This window comes from Anomaloglossus baeobatrachus, chromosome 4, assembly GCF_048569485.1.
Source record: "Anomaloglossus baeobatrachus isolate aAnoBae1 chromosome 4, aAnoBae1.hap1, whole genome shotgun sequence".
Classification (NCBI taxonomy): Eukaryota; Metazoa; Chordata; class Amphibia; order Anura; family Aromobatidae; genus Anomaloglossus; species Anomaloglossus baeobatrachus.
This window is the reverse complement of record NC_134356.1, coordinates 638361725-638381209: the sequence shown is the minus strand read 5'-3', so window position 1 is coordinate 638381209 and position 19485 is coordinate 638361725. Positions and strand designations below refer to the sequence as shown.

The 19485-nt window shown below is 47.4% G+C and overlaps 1 protein-coding gene across 1 annotated transcript; it reads right to left on the bottom strand.

The window, feature by feature from the left end:
- NUDT18 (nudix hydrolase 18) lies at positions 1 to 16117 on the bottom strand. The gene is made up of 4 exons (XM_075346450.1): positions 16093 to 16117; positions 12190 to 12347; positions 3451 to 3664; positions 1 to 2109 (listed from the first exon to the last, which is right to left on the bottom strand). Exons 2-4 carry the CDS (start codon positions 12343 to 12345, stop codon positions 1568 to 1570), a joined length of 912 nt encoding a protein of 303 aa, XP_075202565.1. The 5' UTR covers positions 12346 to 12347; positions 16093 to 16117; the 3' UTR covers positions 1 to 1567.
- Between the last annotated feature and the right edge of the window lie 3368 nt (positions 16118 to 19485).

Here is a 19485-nt window from a genome sequence, read left to right as displayed (position 1 = left end):
TTTACTTTTGCCAAGGCATGGTTATCTTTATTTGTGACAATGAAAATGATGAGGTTCGACATGGACTTGTGCAATTTTCGGTTGGCGTTCTTGTGTACATGAATGGCACATAAACATAGTAGAACTGCAACACAGAACAAGGCACAACATGGGGATTTTCAGATATTGGCAATTGCTTCTTACATGCACCAATCCATATCTGCATCAAGGAACGATTAATCCCACGTGCTAATCTACGTGTACACCTATATCTGTGTAAACCGGACATATTTCCTATATGAATGGCATGCATCTTCTTTTACGGAGTCAACATATGGCACATTGTGCTTTACAGAAATTCACAGTAAATCCAGGATATAACATGGGTCGCCCGCAGGCAATGTCCACCTGACCAGCATTCACAGTAGCCAAATCCATTTTTGCTTTTGCGGATAATCTGCAGATCTGGGTGTGGATCAGCTCCATCGTAATTAAGTGGAGCTAATCTGTGGATTTCCTACAGTGGATTATGGATTTTCAAACCCTCCCAATGTGTGACTATGGCTATATTATAGGGTTGTAGCTTTTTAAAGTGAATTTGTCATTTCCTAGAACTGTGTAATTTTTTGTACCTGGTATAAATGTCCCGCTTCTCCTGAATCCAACGTTGTTTTCCTCACGTTCCTGCTCCTCCCCATTCCTGAAATATGGCCGCTTCTTCCCTGTATAAAAAATTTAGACTGGGTACTCAAGTGGGTGTGGTTCTCAAGAAGAGGATGTCCACAGAAAAGAACCACACCCAGTTTGTTAAAAGACTAGCTTTATATACAAAGAAGAGAGGGCCATATCTCAGGAACAGAAAGGCGCAGGAACAAAAGAAAAACTACTCCGGATTCAGGAGAAGAGCGGCTTTTAGACTAGGTATGAAATGAATTATTTAGGACTAGTGATAGGTTCTCTTTAAAGAAGTATTCCTACCTGAGACATTTATAGAATGCATACAGATTATGCCATAAATATGGGTCACACCAATAAGGCACAAACCAATCTCTTAAATCAAGTGTCCCCCCAACCCACATCTATCAGGCACTTATGGCATATCCTTTGCATATGTGATAAATGTAAAATATGGCAATACCCCTTTAAGAATCACCCAACGGGAAGTGATGAGTAAAATACTCTAGTAATAGTAATGAGGATCTGGCAGCTCTCTGTGTCTTTCCAAATAAAATAACATTTCCTCTGTTGTTCCTCCTGAAAATATATAAACAAATTGACAACTGGGTGTGACCATTCCCCTGGTCAATGGAGGGGAACATGAAAACGAGATCCAGGTGATGACTTTTCTCCCAAAACTGCAGATCTCAATTTGTTTGGGATGTGCTGGAGAATCAAGTCTGAATCACACTTCGTGGTAAAGTCTTGTGTAAGATACAACAGGGCGTGGCACAGATCTGGTGCTGTCCGGGACTCGAAGGGTCAGAGCTGTTTTGGCGGTGTAAGAGCAGAATGTGTGAAAGTTATGGCTGATTGGGTTGATGTTTGGCCACTTCCATCTTGGCATACTTGTCCCATATATCTCAGGGCATCAGCTATGTAAAGGCAGCATGGTGTCCTTCTTCATCGCGTGGTCCAGTCTGGTCCTCAGTGCTTCGTCCTCAACTGTAGCCCAACTTAGATCCCCGGATTTGACCATAGGCAGTTCATGATCATGCAAGACCCCCATGATATTAAAACACACCCCATCCGCGTCGTCCCCACCTTGATGCTGAATTCCTAAGATACCGCATGACATGGATGGATGGTGCAGCAGATAATATATCGGATTGAGGATGCTGCCGCCACGTCCAGCGCAGACAATGGTGGGGATATGAGCGGGTTCAGAGGAGCTCTGTAGGATCTGAATCTCTCCTGAAACTTTACACACCAGGAGCAGTCGCAGAACCAGAAAGGGTGAGGGGCATATTTGAGGCAGGATAGATGGATGTGAGGGCATGCGGCGATACTCCAAAGCACGCTTGATGAGAGGGAGAATGTCTCTGCAGCGCAAGGGCAGGGGAGACTCCGTGTCCCACCACGACGCCTGGAGAGATTCCTTGTCAGCCGAGGCAGAGGATTTTAGGACACCACCTGCAGAGAAAGTGATCGGTATTAGTGAGGATTGCCTAAAGCTTTAGGGCAAAGGGTATGATTCGAAAAAAAAACAAAACAACTTTCCCTGAAATAGCACTGTTCTTCGTCCATTTGTTTTTTATTTCAAGGGGTTGTCCATGACTCGTATTGATGACCTATTCTAGGAAAAGGATAAGGCCCCTTTCACACATCAGTTTTTTGGCCATCAATCACAAGCCGTCGAATTCTGGAAAAAACGGATACAGTGACTGATGATGCTGGATCCGTTTTTTTCTCATTGACTTGTATTAGTGACGGATTGTGACGGATGGCCTCACGTTTTATCCGTCGAAAAATGTTTGTCGGACGGAGACGACATCCACAGCAACGTTTTTTGTGTACGTCGAAAAAAACGGATAGCGACGGATCTGTTGCCATCCGTCGTTTGGTAGAATGGAAGCCTATGGGCACAGGATCCATCGGAATCCGTCAAATGATGGAATCCAGTGACGGATCAGCATATAACATAGAATACACCCCACATGTCATTCTCAGTGCTGTGATTGGTTTTCAGTAGCCAATAACGTTTGGGAGCCACCCCCTTTAAAAAAAACAGATCTGTCAAGAAACCGGATCCAACCGACGGATTGTGACTGATGGCAAAAAAAAAAAAATGATGTGTGAAAGGGGCCTAAGTCATCAATATGATCCTCAGGAGCAGTCATCGATGTCAGCGCGGTGGGAGTCCGGCGCCACCACTGATCAGCTGTTTACAGCATCAGCTGAAGCTGGTTGTGCAGTGTTTATAGCAGAAAGATCACAGCTCCATACACTGTAATGGCCTTTCTCAGATCCTGGAGCTGATCGGTGGTCGGTATATGCTATCTGAAGGCTGTGAGGATCGCGCGTGCGCAATGGGGTTGTGCATGCGCAGTGCCGACACATTGAAAGTCTGTAGGGCTGACAGAGATAGCTGAGTATAGCACTCTGTGGTTTCCATCAGTCCCATGGACATCGCTTACTTGACCATTGCTCCAATCAAACTCTTTGTCAATGCAACAAGGAAGCTCGGGAACCCTGCTCTTGGATGATTATGGGGCTGCTAGACCCCTCAGTGATTATACATTTAACACTTATTCTGTAAATAATGTGAAAAATATGGGAAAACTTATGGGATAATTAGTGGAGTATGGCAGTGACCCAGCTGGCATTCATTACATGTTCAAGGTATGGGATGCGGGTTATGACATATAATGGCACCAGCCCGTATTAGAGCCATCATGGTGCCCCTATAAATACCCCATACGGTCTATTGATTAAACACAGAAACAATCCTATACAAAAGCCCCTGACACATACCTGTTTCCTGAGCGAGGAATACAAACCGCACCCAGGAGGCTCCTCTCTCCTCTACAACCAGCAGGGTAAGGGGCTGGCACAGAAGTCCTGTCTCCTCCGTCACCTCCCGGCGCAGACCCTCCACCAGGCTTTCTCCCCTCTCCAGCCGCCCGGCAGGAAGGTACCATTTCCCGTAGCACTCCGCCTTGGCCTCCTGCATCATCAGCACCTCATTCTACAGGGAAGGTCACAAATATAAAAGGTAGGCTAAACACCGGACCATGTATGGCTACATTCAGGCCACCATTTTTGTAGGGACAGTGTATCCTACAATAATGGATAAAATGAAGATCGGAGACAGTCAGGTGCCCACAAGAGAAAAGCGGGAAAGGATTTTTCTGCCCCTTCAATTGGTCTGTACATGAGTGCAGTAATGTCGCTGCTTCCATCGCTCCCATTGATCAAATGCTCTCCCAGTAACGTCACAAGGTGCCGGGTCTAAATAGCAGTGGTCCCTGGTCACGGCTGGACTACGCTGTACATGAAGATATTATGGCAGATACAGTTGTAGGAGAAATAAGTAAGACAAAAAAACACAAATCTTTCTGTGTGTAATATATATATATATATTGCACATTTTATATTTTTCGAGCTGTGTATGTATGTGTGTGTATATATATATATATATATATTACTCATATATATGTGTGTGTGTGCGCATGCGTATATATATATATATATATATATATATATGTATATAATATATAAAGCTGAGTGTGTGTGTGTGTGTGTGTGTATATATATGTATGTCCACTAAAGGAATCCGCACCGTCGCATATACAGTCACGAAATTTTCCACAGACGTCTCGTGTGACCCAGGGAACGTCATAGACTATGTTTTGACAGGAGAATTTAACTTCGTGCTTTACAGTTACTCTCCAAAAAACATGCCTCCATTAAAGTGAATGGAGCCTGGAACTACAGTTTATTAATAGTAGCTGTGAATGGTTGCTATAGGAACAAAGGACAGTGTTAGTATAAGAAGCTTATGTGTGAGGTAATATGATGTCAGTGGGGAGACGGATAGAGACAGACACAGACTCAGAGACAGACAGGGAAAGAGACAGAGAGATAGAGACAGACGGGGAAAGAGACAGACCTGGAAAGAGACAGGCAGATAGGGACAGACACAGACAGACAGGGATAGAGACAGACAGAGAGACAAAGACAAATGGGGAAAGAGACAGACCTTGATTGAGACAGACGGGGAAAAAGACAGAGAAATAGAGACAGACAAGGAAAGAGACAGGCAGACAGGGAAACAGACAGGAAAAGACAGGGAAAGAGACAGGAAGACAGACCTGGGAAAGAGACAGACCTGGAAAGAGACAGATCGGGAAAGAAACGGAGAGATAGAGACAGACAAAGAAAGAGACAGGCAGACAAGGAAAGAGACAGACCTGGAAAGAGACAGGCGGAGAAAGAGACAGATGAGGAAAGAGACATGGGGAAAGAGAAAGGGAAAGAGACAGACCTGGAAAGAGACAGAAAGGGAAAGAGACAGACAGGGAAGGAGACAGAGAGAAAGACAAAGACAGATGGGGAAAGAGACTGAGAAAAAGAAAGATGGGCAAAGAGACAGAGCTTGAAAGAGACAAAGCTTGAAAGAGACAGACCTGGAAAGTGACAGACGGGGAAAGAGACAGACAAAGACAGATGGGGAAAGAGACAAACCCGGAAAGAGACAGATGGGGAAAGAGACAGACCTGGAAAGAGACAGAAACACACAGAGATAGAGACAGGCAGACACAGAGATAGAGACATACAAAGACAGACAGAGAGACAGAAACAGACAGAGACATATACACAGACAGACAAGGAAAGAGACAGACAGCGACACACAGACAGAGACTGGGAGAGACAGAGAGACAGTTACTATCCCGGGCAACGCCCAGGTACTACAGCTAGTATATATATGTGTTTGCATATATATATATCTATATATATATATATATATATATATATATAATATATACGCACATATACCTACTCTGCTCAAGAAAATAAAGGAAACTGTAAGTCAATCACACTTCTATGAATTCCACCTGGCCAGTTAGGAAGTCGCACTGATTGTGAATTGTGAATCAATCAATTTTTCCTGCTGTTGTGCAAATGTAACAAACAGGTAGAAATGATCGGCTATTAACAAGAAACCCCCTATGAAGGAGCAGTCCTGCAGGTGGTGACCACAGATCATTTCTCTGTTCTCATCCTTCTTGGCTATTGTTTTGGTCACTTTTGCATTTTGTCATTGCTCTCACCCCTATATGTAGCATGAGGTGGTGTCCGCAACCCGCAGAAGCTCAGGTAGTGCAGCTCAGCCAGGATGGTACATCAATGCGAGCTGTGGCAAGAGGGTTAGCTGTGTCTGTCAGCACAATGTCCAGAGCATGGAGCAGAGATCAGGAAACAGGTCAGTACATCAGGAGACGTAGTAGGGCAACATCCCAGCAGCAGGACCTCTACCTCCTCCATTGTGCAAGGAGGAACAGTTCCAGAGCCCTGCAAAATGACATCCAGCAAGCCCCTAATATCCATGTGTCTCCTCAAATTGTCAGAAACAGACACCATGAGGGTGTTATGAGTGCCCAACATCCACAATTGGGTGTTGTGCTTACAGCCAAACACTGTACAAGGCGATTGGCATTTGCCAGAGAACACAGACATTGGCAGATTTGACATTGGAGCCCTGTGCTCTTCATGGTTGAGAGCAGGTTCACACTGAGCACATGTGACAGACGTGACAGTCTGGAGAAGCCGTGGAGAACGTTCTGCTGTCTGCAACATCCTTCAGCATGACCGGTTTGGCAGTGGGTCAGTAATGGTGTGGGGAGGCCTTTCTTTGGAGGGACGCACAGCCCTCCGTGTGCTAGTCAGAGGTACCCTGACTGCCATTAGGTACTGGGATGAGATCCTCAGACCCATTGTTAGACCACATGCAGATGCAGTAGGCACTGGGTTCCTTCTGATGCACGACAATGCTAGACCTCATGTGAATGAAGTGTGTCAGCAGTTCATGCATGATGAAGGCATTGATGCTATGGACTGGCCTACCTGTTCCCCAGACCTGAATCCAAATTGAGCATCTGGTACATCATGTCTCATTCCATCCACCAACGGCACATTGTACCACAGACTGTCCAGGAGTTAACTGATGCTTTAATCCAGATCTGAGAGGAGATCCCTCAGGAGAACATCTGCCACCTCATCAGGAGCATGCCCAGGCATTGTAGGGAGGTCATACAGTGACGTAGAGGCCACATAACACTACTGAGCCGCATTTCCTTGTCTTGAGTCATTTAAACTGAAGTTTCATCAGCTTGTAATTTCATTTTCCACTTTTTTCTTTTTTAAACTGTTTATTTATTAAAGATTTTTTCATATCAATAGAATTAAAACAATAGTCAATAATCATTGAGGAACGTCAATCAAACTAGACAAGACATCAGGAAGGGAAAAACATAAGGAAAGAGTAAACGGGAGGGGGGTTGTAAGGGTTAATCTAACACAAGTTACGCGCTGGTCTACCGTATTGGGCAACAGAACAAACAAACGCTCCATATCGATATCCCATTAGCTAGCGCCGACATATAAATCCTAAGTTGTCTATATCCGCTGTCATTTTCCACTTTGATGTTGAGTATCATTCCTAATCCAGACCTCCATGGGATATTAATTTTGATTTAGATTGATCATTTCTATGTTTTACTAAAGCCTGCTTTACACGAGTCGATCTATCGTGCGATAGCACAAGCGATCGTACCCGCCCCCGTCGTTTTTGCGTCACGGGCAAATCGCTGCCCGTGGCGCACAAACTCGTTTAACCCCCATCACACGTACTTACCTTACGGACGACCTCGCTGTGGGCGACGAACGTCCACTTCCTGAAGTGGGAGGGACGTGCGGCGTCACAGCGACGTCACACGGCAGCCGGCCAATAGAAGCGGAGGGGCGGAGATAAGCGGGATGTAAACATCCCGCCCACCTCCTTCCTTCCACATAGCCGGCGGGTGCCGCGGGACGCAGGTAAGCTGTGTTCATCATTCCTGTGGTGTCACACGGAGCAACGTGTGATGCCACGGAAACGATGAACAACCGGCGCCATTTTAATCAAACAATTTTATGAAACCTAGCGACGAGTACAAGACTCACGATTTGTGAGCGATACTGCGTCGCTAGGAGGTGTCACACGACACGACATCGTGTACGATGCCGGATGTGCGTCACGAAAACCGTGACCCCGACGATGCATCGCACGATCGGTCGTCTCGTGTAAAGCCCGCATAACTGTAGTACCCAGCGTTGCCTGGGATAGTAACTAAGTGTCTCTCGGTCTCTCTCCCTCTCCGTGTGTGTGTGTCTGTCTCTCTGTGTGTGTCTGTCTCTCTCTGTGTGTGTCTCTGTCTCTCTGTGTTTTTGTCTGTCTCTGTGTCGCTGTCTCTCTGTGTCTGTGTGTGTCTCTGTCTCCACCGAAATCATAATACCTCACACATAAGCTTCTTATACTAAGAATATCCTTTGTTGCCTATAGCAACCAGTCAGAGCTATCCTGTAGCTCCCAGCTCCATTGACTTTAATGTAAGCAGGGGTTTTTTGGCAAATAACTGTAAAGTGCGGGGTTACATTTTCCCCTCAAAACATAGTGTATGAAATTCCCTGAGTCAAATGAGACGTCTGTACAAAATTTCATGATTGTAAATGTCACGGTGTGGATTCCTTTAGCGGACATACACACATACATATACACACACACAAACACACACACACACGAATACATATATATATATATATACACACACTATACAACTATATATATATATATATATATATATATATATACATATATATATATACATACACACACACGCACACACACACGCACGCACACACACACACACACACACACACACACACACACCTTTATTAGATTGTTCTCAACACATTCCACCAAGTAATGAATAAAGATTTCAACTGGAATATTTCATTGTAGATCTAGGCTGTGGTATTTTAGTGTTTCCTTTAATTGTTTCAGCAGTGTATTTATTAGTATTTTCTGTCCTTTTTTGGGATGACAAAAAACTGATTAGAATAAAAAACAAAAATTGAATTATGATAAAAAAAATGTGTTATCATTTTTGTTTTATCAGGCAGCACGACCTAGTTTTCCATTGTGGTGTTCTTCTTTTACACCATATTGTTTGACTATGCTGAAAATGGTGTTTTACATCTTTTTTTTTTACACTAAAACCAAATTCAGACATCCATATATCACGATCCGAATACAGGGAAATCAAAGTCTGTACTATGATTCCTGATTGCCTGATTTTATTTGAAGATACTGATAAAAAGACAAATGTAATGAACACGGTCATGTGTGGGGAAAAAAAAAAAAACAATCAAAACGTACGTTAGTAACCACAAGAAAAAAAAATACTGGTCAATTTAGTGTGGGAGCGGAATATTTGATGTCCTCACTATTCAGTTTGCATTCGCCAATTTCAAATTCAGTACGAGCCTTGGCCAGTTTGTTCGGGCTTGGCTCACTGTACACTTTGCTCAAAAGTCGGCAATGTTTGGTAACTGTTCATTTGCAGAAAACAAACTCCCGGCCCCATCATAGCCATGGCAAGTATTGGCTTGGCTGTGATTGGCCAGGGAAATCACTGTAAAAAAAAAAAAAAAAGCAAAGGGGTTAAAGCACGACATACAGCTATGGGTAGTCTCGGTAAATATCTTCTCCCACGGCTGCAACTGTTCCAACGCCTGTACTTCCAGGGCCGCTGATTATCCCTCTTCCATATTTACTGCTTTCCCTGCCCACCAGCATCTGATTGGGGGCGGGGTCTGACTGCATCCAGACAGAGTCTGTGATTGGTTGGAATCACAAACTCTGTCTGTGCATCTATATTGTGGTATAAAATAAATAAAATTGTCGTAGGGTCCCCCCATATATTGATACCAGCACAAATAAAGCCCATGGCTACAGGCTTCAGCCCCCAGCCCTGCGCTTATCTTGGCTGTATATGAAAATAGGAAGAACTGCACGCAGCTTTTTTTCCCCCATAAATTAAATAAATAATTAAAAGAAATGGCGTGTAGTCGCCCCCAATTTTCATACCCAGCCAATATAATGCCCGACAGCTGGGGGCTGATATTCCCAGGTTGGAGAGACCCATGGTTATTGGACCCCCACAACCTAAAAATAGTAGCCTGCAGCCACCGAGGATTGCCGCATCCATTAGATGTAACAGTCTCTGCTCTTCCCAAGTGCTCTGGTGCAGTGGCAATCAGGGTAATAAGGGGTTAATGTCAACTCACAGCTGCCACTAAGCCCTAAATTAGTAATGGGAGGCGTCTATGAGACCCCCCCATTACTAATATGTAAGTGAAAGTAAATAAACAAAAACACTGAAAAATCCTTTATTTTAAATAAAATACAAAAAAAAACACACCATCTTTCACCTCACCACTTTATTAACCCCCAAAATACCGAGGACCGATGTAATCCACACAAGGTCCCATGACGATTTGAGCTCTAGTACATCTGAAGTGCCAGCTAGCAGCCATAGAACATGACTGCACGCTGTAACTTTAGGCAGAAACTGAGCTGCAGCGATCACCAGTGATTTCACTCAGGTTAGTTGCGGTCACACCTGGAGGTTCCACGGGCCTCCACCTGTGACTGCAGGTAACCTGACCTCAGGGGACTTCAATGAACTCTCACTGAGTTCACAGACCTAATTCTCCTGGCAGAAAACTGTGGGTTTTTTGCCAAGAGATGCAGATTTGGTGCTAAAATGTTTACACCCTATTAATTCATCCAATCTACACCTCCTGGCAAAAAAAAAAACCACATCAACACTGCATTCGGTATGATGCAAATTTGTTTGCCAGGAGGTGTTAATTGGGTGCAGGAATATTGTGAGAAAATGTCAGCACCAAATCTGCATCTCTTGGCAAAAAAAAAGAAAAAAGTTTTCTTCCAAGAGGTGCAAATTTGATGCTGAAATGTCTTCACCAGATTTCAGCACCAAATTTGCACCTCCTGGCAAAAAAATTGCATCACTTCCGCATCATACTGCATACAGTAGCAATGCGTTTTTTTGCCAGGAGGTGTACCATGTTTCATCAAAAATAAGACAGGTTCTTATGTTATTTTTTGCTCCAAACGATGCACTAGGGTTTATTTTCAGGGGATGTCTTAAATAGTCTGCTTTATTTTGTTGATGTCTGCTTTCTTTGATGAAGTGTCGGGCAGTATTCTTTAACTTTTTTAGCTGTTTGGACACTTTCTTATGGACCAGCAACTAGGGCTTATTTTTGGAGTAGGACTTATATGTTACGCATACTCTAAAAAGTAAAATAAAAAATCAAAAACATACCAGGGCTTATTTTTGGGGTAGGTCTTATTTTTGGGGAAATGGTAGATTGGGTGCAGGAATATGGTGTAAAAATTTCATCACCAAATTTGCATCTCTTGGCAAAAAAACAAACCAGTTTTCTGCCAGGAGATGCAGGTCTGTGAACTTAATCAGAGTTCATTGAGGTCCCCTAAAGTCAGGTTACCTGTGGTCATAGGTGGAGGGCCATGGGACCCTCCAGCTGTGACCACAAATAACCTGAGTCTTGTCATCACTGATTGCGCGGCTCATTCATTCTCTGCCTGAAGCTCACAGCAGGTGGTCAAGTTCTATGGCCGCTCGCTATGACTTCAGATGTAGCAGAGCCAGAATCATCATGTAACCTCGTGTGGATTATGTCGGACCTGAGTCTTTTGGGGGTTAAAGTGGTGAAAGAGGGTGTTTTCTTATATTTTATTTCAAATAAAGGATTTTTCAGTATGTGTTTATTTACTTTCACTTACAGATTAGTAATGGGGAGGTTTCATAAACGACTGCCATTACTTATCTAGGACTTAGTGGCAGCTGTGAGCTGAAATTAATCCCTTATTACCCCGATTACCACCGCACCAGTCAGGCAATCAGGTAGAGTCGGGTAAAGTGTCGGGACTGTCACATCTAATTGATGCGACAATTCCGGGCGGCTACAGTCTGCAATTTTTAGACGAGGGGGGGAATAAGCATGGGTCTACCTACCCTGAGAATACCAGCCCCCAGCTGTTAGTCTTTACCATGGCTGGATAACAAAATTGGGGGAGGCCGCATGCCGTTTTTGTTTTTCATTATTTATTTAAATAATCATATAAAAAAAAAAAGTCGCATGCAGTTCCTCTTAAGTTGATACACAGCCAAGATAAGTGCACGGCTGGGGCTACACCCTGTAGCCATGGGCTTTATTTTGGCTGGTATAAATAGATGGAGGGACCCTCCGCTAATTTTATTTTTTACCTTGATAGACCCACAGAGAGGGTCTGTGATTCCAACCAATCACAGACGCTATCTGGGGGTGGGGTCTGACTGCAGCCAATCAGAGACATCGGTGGGTAGGGAAAGCAATGAATATGGATGAGGGATAATCAGCGGCCCCGAAAGTACAGCCGAAGGAGCAGTTACAGTTGTGCCGGAGACTCTGTATGTGCTGCTTTATTTTTTTTCCGTTACAGCCCCCTACACATAAGTTTGGCTTCCCATTGAATTCAATGGGCTCGGTATGTTTGACGAACTCTTTGTCGAATATCGGGAGGCTCAGTAAAGATTGGCGAACCGAACTTTGAAAGGTTCGTTCATCTCAAGTCCTCACCTGCTCATTCAGCAGAATCCCCATGACGATATAGCAGACATTGTGCCGGAGTCTCAGGGGCTGCGGGCTCTCGGGGGCCACATCATATCTGTCAGGGAGTGGGACTGCGCCGCCGTCTAAGAGGGTGCTCAGCTCCTCCTCCAGACTACCAGACATGACTGAAACACAAGAAGAGCACGATAATTAGGAAACATTCCCTACTCTCATAGGGACGGGACAGGTAAGCGGCTGCAGATGCTGCAGCGCTGCTTATCCTCAGACAGAGCAAACGAAAAATCCCCCGATCGTCTGTCGTCCATAGATCTCTGCTCAGGTTCTGGATCTGCAGTCGTTTCTTGTCACATATATGCTCTTTAGTTTATCTGTTTCTGGGATAGTGGGGTCACGCCCACAATGCCTGTTGTCACCCAACTTTCCTAGACCCCTGATGGGCAATCTGTGCGAACATCCTTAATTAGCCATATTTTCTATTCATGACCAGGGAGAGCTGGATGACAACACCATGGACCGATGAGTGTCTCTTCCTCTCTGCTGCAGTCTCTCTGCTGGAGTCTCTCTGTCACTGCTGCAGTCTCCCTCTCGGCTGCAGTCTGTCTCTGCTGCAGTCTCTTTCTGATGCAGTATATGTCTCTCAGCTGCAGTTTTTGCTGCAGTCTCTGTCGCAGTCTGTTTCTGCTGCAGTCTGTCTCTGTTTCTGCTGCCGTCTGTCTCTTCTTTAGTCTCTTTCTCTGCTACAGTCTCTGTTGCATTCTTTCTCTGCTGCAGTCTCTCTCTCTGCTGCAGTCTCTTTTCTGTAGTCTCTGTCTCTGCTGCAGTCTGTCTCTGCTGCAGTCTGTCTCTGCTGTAGTCTCTCTTGCATTCTCTTTCTCTGCTGCAGTCTCTCTTGCATTCTCTTTCTCTGCTGCAGTCTCTCTCTGCTGCAGTCTGTGTCTCTCAGCTGCAGTCTCTGTCACAGTGTCTGCTTCAGTTTCTCTCTGATGACTGTTCTCATCTTCAGTCTCTTAGCTGCAGTCTGTCTCTGCTGCAGTCTCTTTCTGTTGCACTCTGTGTCTCTCTCAGCTGCAGTCTTTGCTGCTGTCTCTCTCTGCTGCAGTCTCTCACTGCCTCTTCTGTAATCTCTCCCTCTGCTGCAGCCTCTTTTCCATTCTCTCTCTCTGCTAAAGTCTCTCTCCTGCATTTTCTTTTTCTGCTGCAGTCTCTCTCTCTCTCTGCCTCTCCTGTCGTCTCTTTCTCTGCTGCAGTCTCTCTCCTGTCGTCTCTTTCTCTCTTGGCGTCTCTCTCCTGTCATCTCTTTCTCTTCTGTCGTCTCTCTCCTGTTGTCTCTTTCTCTGCTGCAGTCTCTCTCCTGTCACCTCTTTCTCTGCTGCAGTCTCTCTCCTGTCACCTCTTTCTCTGCTGCAGTCTCTCTCCTGTCATCTATTTCTCTCCTGTCGTCTCTCTCCTGTGTCTCTCCTGCCATCTCTTTCTCTGCTGCAGTCTCTTCTGTCGTATCTCTCCTGTTGTCTCTCTCCTGTCGTCTCTTTCTCTGCTGCAGTCTCTCTCCTGTCGTCTCTTTCTCTGCTACAGTCTCTCTCCTGTAGTCTCTTTCTCTGCTGCAGTCTCTCTCCTGTCGTCTCTTTCTCTGCTGCAGTCTCTCTCCTGTCGTCTCTTTCTCTGCTGCAGTCTCTCTCCTGTCGTCTCTCTCCTGTCGTCTCTTTCTCTGCTGCAGTCTCTCTCCTGTCGTCTCTTTCTCTGCTGCAGTGTCTCTCCTGTCGTCTCTTTCTCTCCTGTCGTCTCTTTCTCTGCTGCAGTCTCTCTCCTGTCTTTCTCCTGTCATCTCTCTCTCTGTTACAGTCTCTCTCCTGTCGTCTCTCTCCTGTCGTCTCTTTCTCTGCTGCAGTCTCTCTCCTGTCTTTCTCCTGTCATCTGTCTCTCTGCTACAGTCTCTCTCCTGTCGTCTCTTTCTCTCCTGTCGTCTATTTCTCTCCTGTCGTCTTTCTCTGCTGCAGTCGCTCTCCTGTCGTCTCTTTCTCTCCTGTCGTCTCTTTTTCTGCTGCAGTCTCTCTCCTGTCTTTCTCCTGTCATCTCTTTCTCTGCTACAGTCTCTCTCCTGTCGTCTCTTTCTCTGCTACAGTTTCTCTCCTATCGTCTCTTTCTCTGCTGCAGTCGCTCTCCTGTCGTCTCTTTCTCTCCTGTCGTCTCTCTCCTGTCTTTCTCCTGTCATCTCTTTCTCTGCTACAGTCTCTCTCCTGTCGTCTCTCTCCTGCCGTCTCTTTCTCTGCTGCAGTCTCTCTCCTGTCTCTCTCCTGTCGTCTCTTTCTCTGAGGCAGTCTCTCTCCTGTCGTCTCTTTCACTCCTGTCGTCTCTTTCTCTGCTGCAGTCTCTCTCCTGTCTTTCTCCTGTCATCTCTTTCTCTGCTACAGTCTCTCTCCTGTCGTCTCTCTCCTGTCATCTCTTTCTCTTCTGTCGTCTCTCTCCTGTTGTCTCTTTCTCTGCTGCAGTCTCTCTCCTGTCGCTCTCCTGACATCTCTTTCTCTGCTGCAGTCTCTTCTGTCGTCTCTCTCCTGACATCCCTTTCTCTGCTGCAGTCTCTTCTGTCGTCTCTCTCCTGTCACCTCTTTCTCTGCTGCAGTCTCTCTCCTGTCTCTCTCCTGACATCCCTTTCTCTGCTGCAGTCTCTTCTGTCGTCTCTCTCCTGTCACCTCTTTCTCTGCTGCAGTCTCTCTCCTGTCGTCTCTTTCTCTGCTGCAGTCTCTCTCCTGTCGTCTCTTTCTCTGCTGCAGTCTCTCTCCTGTCACCTCTTTCTCTGCTGCAGTCTCTCTCCTGTCGTCTCTTTCTCTGCTGCAGTCTCTCTCCTGTCGTCTTTCTCTGCTGCAGTCTCTCTCCTGTCGTCTCTTTCTCTGCTGCAGTCTCTCTCCTGTCGTCTCTTTCTCTGCTGCAGTCTCTCTCCTGTCGTCTCTTTCACTCCTGTCGTCTCTTTCTCTGCTGCAGTCTCTCTCCTGTCTTTCTCCTGTCATCTCTTTCTCTGCTACAGTCTCTCTCCTGTCGTCTCTCTCCTGTCATCTCTTTCTCTTCTGTCGTCTCTCTCCTGTTGTCTCTTTCTCTGCTGCAGTCTCTCTCCTGTCGCTCTCCTGACATCTCTTTCTCTGCTGCAGTCTCTTCTGTCGTCTCTCTCCTGTCATCTCTTTCTCTGCTGCAGTCTCTCTCCTGTCTCTCTCCTGACATCCCTTTCTCTGCTGCAGTCTCTTCTGTCGTCTCTCTCCTGTCACCTCTTTCTCTGCTGCAGTCTCTCTCCTGTCGTCTCTTTCTCTGCTGCAGTCTCTCTCCTGTCGTCTCTTTCTCTGCTGCAGTCTCTCTCCTGTCACCTCTTTCTCTGCTGCAGTCTCTCTCCTGTCGTCTCTTTCTCTGCTGCAGTCTCTCTCCTGTCGTCTTTCTCTGCTGCAGTCTCTCTCCTGTCGTCTCTTTCTCTGCTGCAGTCTCTCTCCTGTCGTCTCTTTCTCTGCTGCAGTCTCTCTCCTGTCGTCTCTTTCTCTGCTGCAGTCTCTCTCCTGTCGTCTCTTTCTCTGCTGCAGTCTCTCTCCTGTCGTCTTTTTCTCTCCTGTCGTCTCTTTCTCTGCTGCAGTCTCTCTCCTGTCGTCTTTTTCTCTCCTGTCGTCTCTCTCCTGTCGTCTCTTTCTCTCCTGTCGTCTCTCTCCTGTCGTCTCTTTCTCTGCTGCAGTCTCTCTCCTGTCGTCTTTTTCTCTCCTGTCGTCTCTCTCCTGTCGTCTCTTTCTCTGCTGCAGTCTCTCTCCTGTCGTCTTTTTCTCTCCTGTCGTCTCTCTCCTGTCGTCTCTTTCTCTGCTGCAGTCTCTCTCCTGTCGTCTCTTTCTCTGCTGCAGTCTCTCTCCTGTCGTCTCTTTCTCTGCTGCCGTCTCATCCTCCTACCTCATCTCTCCAAACCAGGAAGTACTGGACAGGCTACTCCCTGCACCCATTGGTCCCAGCTGATCCTCCCTTAACTTCTGATTGGCCTATGTAATTTTCTAAACAAATATGGCGTGGTTTGATTTAAAGAGACAGGACCCAAGTGCAGAGACTGCTCAGCTGAATGGGCAGATTGTGTGTTTTCTTCTTAGGCTGTAGTCACACCTGTATGGCATCCTATGGGCAGAGTCACACATGTATGACTCACAAGAGTGCAAAGTGAGAAAATCTGACATTGCACTCGGCCCCATGTAAGACAATGCTGCAGCTCAGATCTGCGAGTTTTTCTTCAGCTCTAATCGTACCGAGGAAAAAAATTGCAGCATGCTGCGATTATGACCTGTGTCACACTTGCGAGTGCCTCGCGTGTATCTCACGCAAGTCTTTGCTTTGCATCACCTGTCACTGCCAAACACTCTCCGGACAGGAGCGTCTCAGCTGCATAGAGATGTGTCGCGGGCCGCTGCTCTGGACGGAGATCCCGGGAGTGATGACTGGGAGCAGCATGGATGTTGGTTCTCCCCTCCGTGGGTAAGAGGTTGGTTGTCCCGGGGCCCGGTGAGGGGTAGGAATGGATGGCAGGCGGGTGACGGGGCCTGGTGAGGTGCAGGGTCGCGGGGGCAGCGCTGTGCCGCACGGCACGGTGGTACTCACTCAGCCAGTAACGAATACACAGTCTCCGGTAAAACAAACGGCTGAATGGACGGGTCCCACAGACAGCTGCGGTGTTTCTCCTCCCGGCAGGTTGATGGTGACTGCCTTTCCCTGCACCTGTGTAGTGTGTACGGTTCCAATGGGTTCCCACCGGTAACCCCCTCCCCAGCTTGGATGGGTGCTGAAGGAGCCCCTTTTGCCCGCAGGCTCTGGCCCTGGGAACTTTAGCCTTGGCGGTGACTGTGTTTCCCTTCACGGTTTGAGCTGTCGCCTTCTATCGGGACTTGACTGCTGGGAAACCCAGGAGGTTCCCCTCGCTAACGGATTTGACAAATTGGACGGCGACTACTAGCCTTGTCGGGGTCCGTAAGCCCTGCCGGTTGGTGCTGGCTTCTCTTTGCTTGCCGGTCCAATACCGCCGGGCCACCGCCCGTCCACGGTCCTTTCGGTTCGCTCCAATCGGCCTCTCCTGCAGACGGTCACCACCGTCTGCCAACCTTGCTGTACCGTCCGGGCCACACACCCGGACGCCGTTAGACAGTTGCTCTCTTGCCACTTCACTCCTCTCAAACTCCAAACTAAACTAAAACTGACTCTTTTTCCCGCCTCCAGGACCAACCGCCTGGCCCACCCCCTGGTGTGGACATCAGCCCCTGGAAGGAGGCAACAAGGATTTTATGTTTGACTTTGGTGTGCCTAACCGGGGTGTGGGGTGTGTTGGTGTAGTTCTGTGACGACCTGGCTTGTCCAGGGCGCCACATTGCCCCTTAGCAAAATGCAGACCGTCCGCGGGCTGCCCGTCCATCACCGGTTTTATTTTAACTGTAAAAAGATAAAGAAACGGTAAAACAAGCATTTTCAATCTTCCCATAACGGGAGGTACATTTCTTAAACGTTACCAACATTTTAATAAATAACGGTTACGGCTTCCGCTCTCTCCCACCCAAGCAACCTGGCCCTGATGCTGCCCCTAAGCAATTGGGCAGCACCCCTTGACCCCAGTCCAGCACCAAATTGCCCGAGCGGGTTTTGTCCCTTTCAGGGGCCCCGCGTCCATGGGGAACCCCTGAACCCCCTGGAGGATCGCCACCGGTTACGGTAGTGGCGGGCCTGGACCATCCCTTTCCTCCAGGCCCATCCTCCAAATCAGCCTCTCCGGAGGCGGTCACGGTTTCAAGCCAACAACATTTTTATTTACATACCACAAGTTCGTGGTTGCCCTGCTAGTTCTCGGGCTTGTCCGTAGCAGTTTCTACGCATCGGTTTCAAGGGGTCCCAACGGGGACCAGTTGCCGGCAACGACCGGTTCAATCAAGTTGCAAATCAGGTGAACTTCTCAGATAATCATTTTTACTTATCATTCACAAACTTTCTAAACGGTATTCTCAACACACAAAGCCCCCCTCTAAAGAGTAGTTTCCCTGTACCTAAGTGGGGGTCTACCAAGGTTGGGACGGGTGGACCTTCGGGGCCCGGTATCGGTGGTGACAGGGAATGGGGTAGGGGGAACAACCAGTTCCTCCTCCCTGCTATCATGTAGGGCAGGCGGAGGCGTAGGGGAGCTGGGTACAGGTTCATTCCTTGGCACTGGCTCATGGTTGATCACTTCCATTACTTCCTCATCCACGGGTTGTGGGAACAGTATCACTGGAAGTATCACCGCGCCGTTTTGTGTAGGCCAGTCTGCTGGAAAATCACCCATCATGGTATGGATTACCTCCTTTTCTTTCTCTGCCGATCTGGGAACTGTAGTTTCAGCCGCTACCCTCAACGCGGGGGGGCACCTCTTCAGATGGTCCCGGGAAACTGTGGCCAGAGTTCCTCCTTGGTCACGGCTGATCTGATAAGCCTTCCCATTCTCCCATCCTGTGGGCTGTATGAAATACGGGGTTTGTTCCCATTGATCATCCAGCTTGTGGGTCCTCCTTTTTCACTTCAGCACTACATCTCCAGGCTGGAAGGGACCAGCAGACGCCCTCTGGTTGAAGCGCTGCTCCTGTTGTTCTCGACTCCGGCTCAAGTTCTTTTCAACATATTCCTGAACCTGTCGGTACTGCACCCTCCGCCGAGTGTCCCATTCAGCTGTCGAAGGGAGTGCTTCCGGGGCTTCCAACCCCATTTACAAATCCACTGGTAGCCGGCCGGGGCGCGCCTTCATCAGGTATGCCGGGGTGCACTTCGTTGAGCTGGAAGGGATGTTGTTATATATATCGACCAAGTCAGGTAGCTTCTCCGGCCACAGATTCCGCTCTTCCAGCGGCAACGTCTTGAGGAGGCCCAGGACCAAGTGGTTCATCTTTTCACACATGCCGTTGGTTTGGGCATGGTAAGGCGTGGTCCGGATTTTCTTGCAGCCGTACAACTGGCAAAATTCTTGGAATACCTCCGCTTCAAAGGCCAGGCCTTGGTCAGTAAGGACCTTCTCAGGGTATCCATGTGGTCGGCAGAAATAAGCCTGGAACGCTCTAGCGGCGGTACGGCCGGTTAGGTCTTTGACTGGGACAACCACCATGAACCTTGAATAGTGGTCTACAATGGTTAGAGCGTAGGTGTACCCACTTCGGCTGGGGGTGAGCTTTACATGGTCCAGGGCAACCAGCTCCAGCGGTTGATGCGTAATGATCGGGTGTAGGGGCGCCTTCTGGCTGGCCTCGTCTTTCCTTCTCAGCGCGCAAGGGCCACATTCTCGGCACCAGGCCT

What these genes read in the sequence shown, in the direction of transcription:
- NUDT18 (XM_075346450.1), bottom strand. Translation starts at nt 12,345, where the DNA reads ATGTCTGGTAGTCTGGAGGAGGAGCTGAGCACCCTCTTAGACGGCGGC. An exon ending in GGATTCTGCTGAATGAGCAG is followed by an intron (nt 3,665 to 12,189) that starts GTGAGGACTTGA and finishes CCTTCCCTGTAG; the next exon opens with AATGAGGTGCTGATGATGCA. An exon ending in ATTCCTCGCTCAGGAAACAG is followed by an intron (nt 2,110 to 3,450) that starts GTATGTGTCAGG and finishes CTTTCTCTGCAG; the next exon opens with GTGGTGTCCTAAAATCCTCT.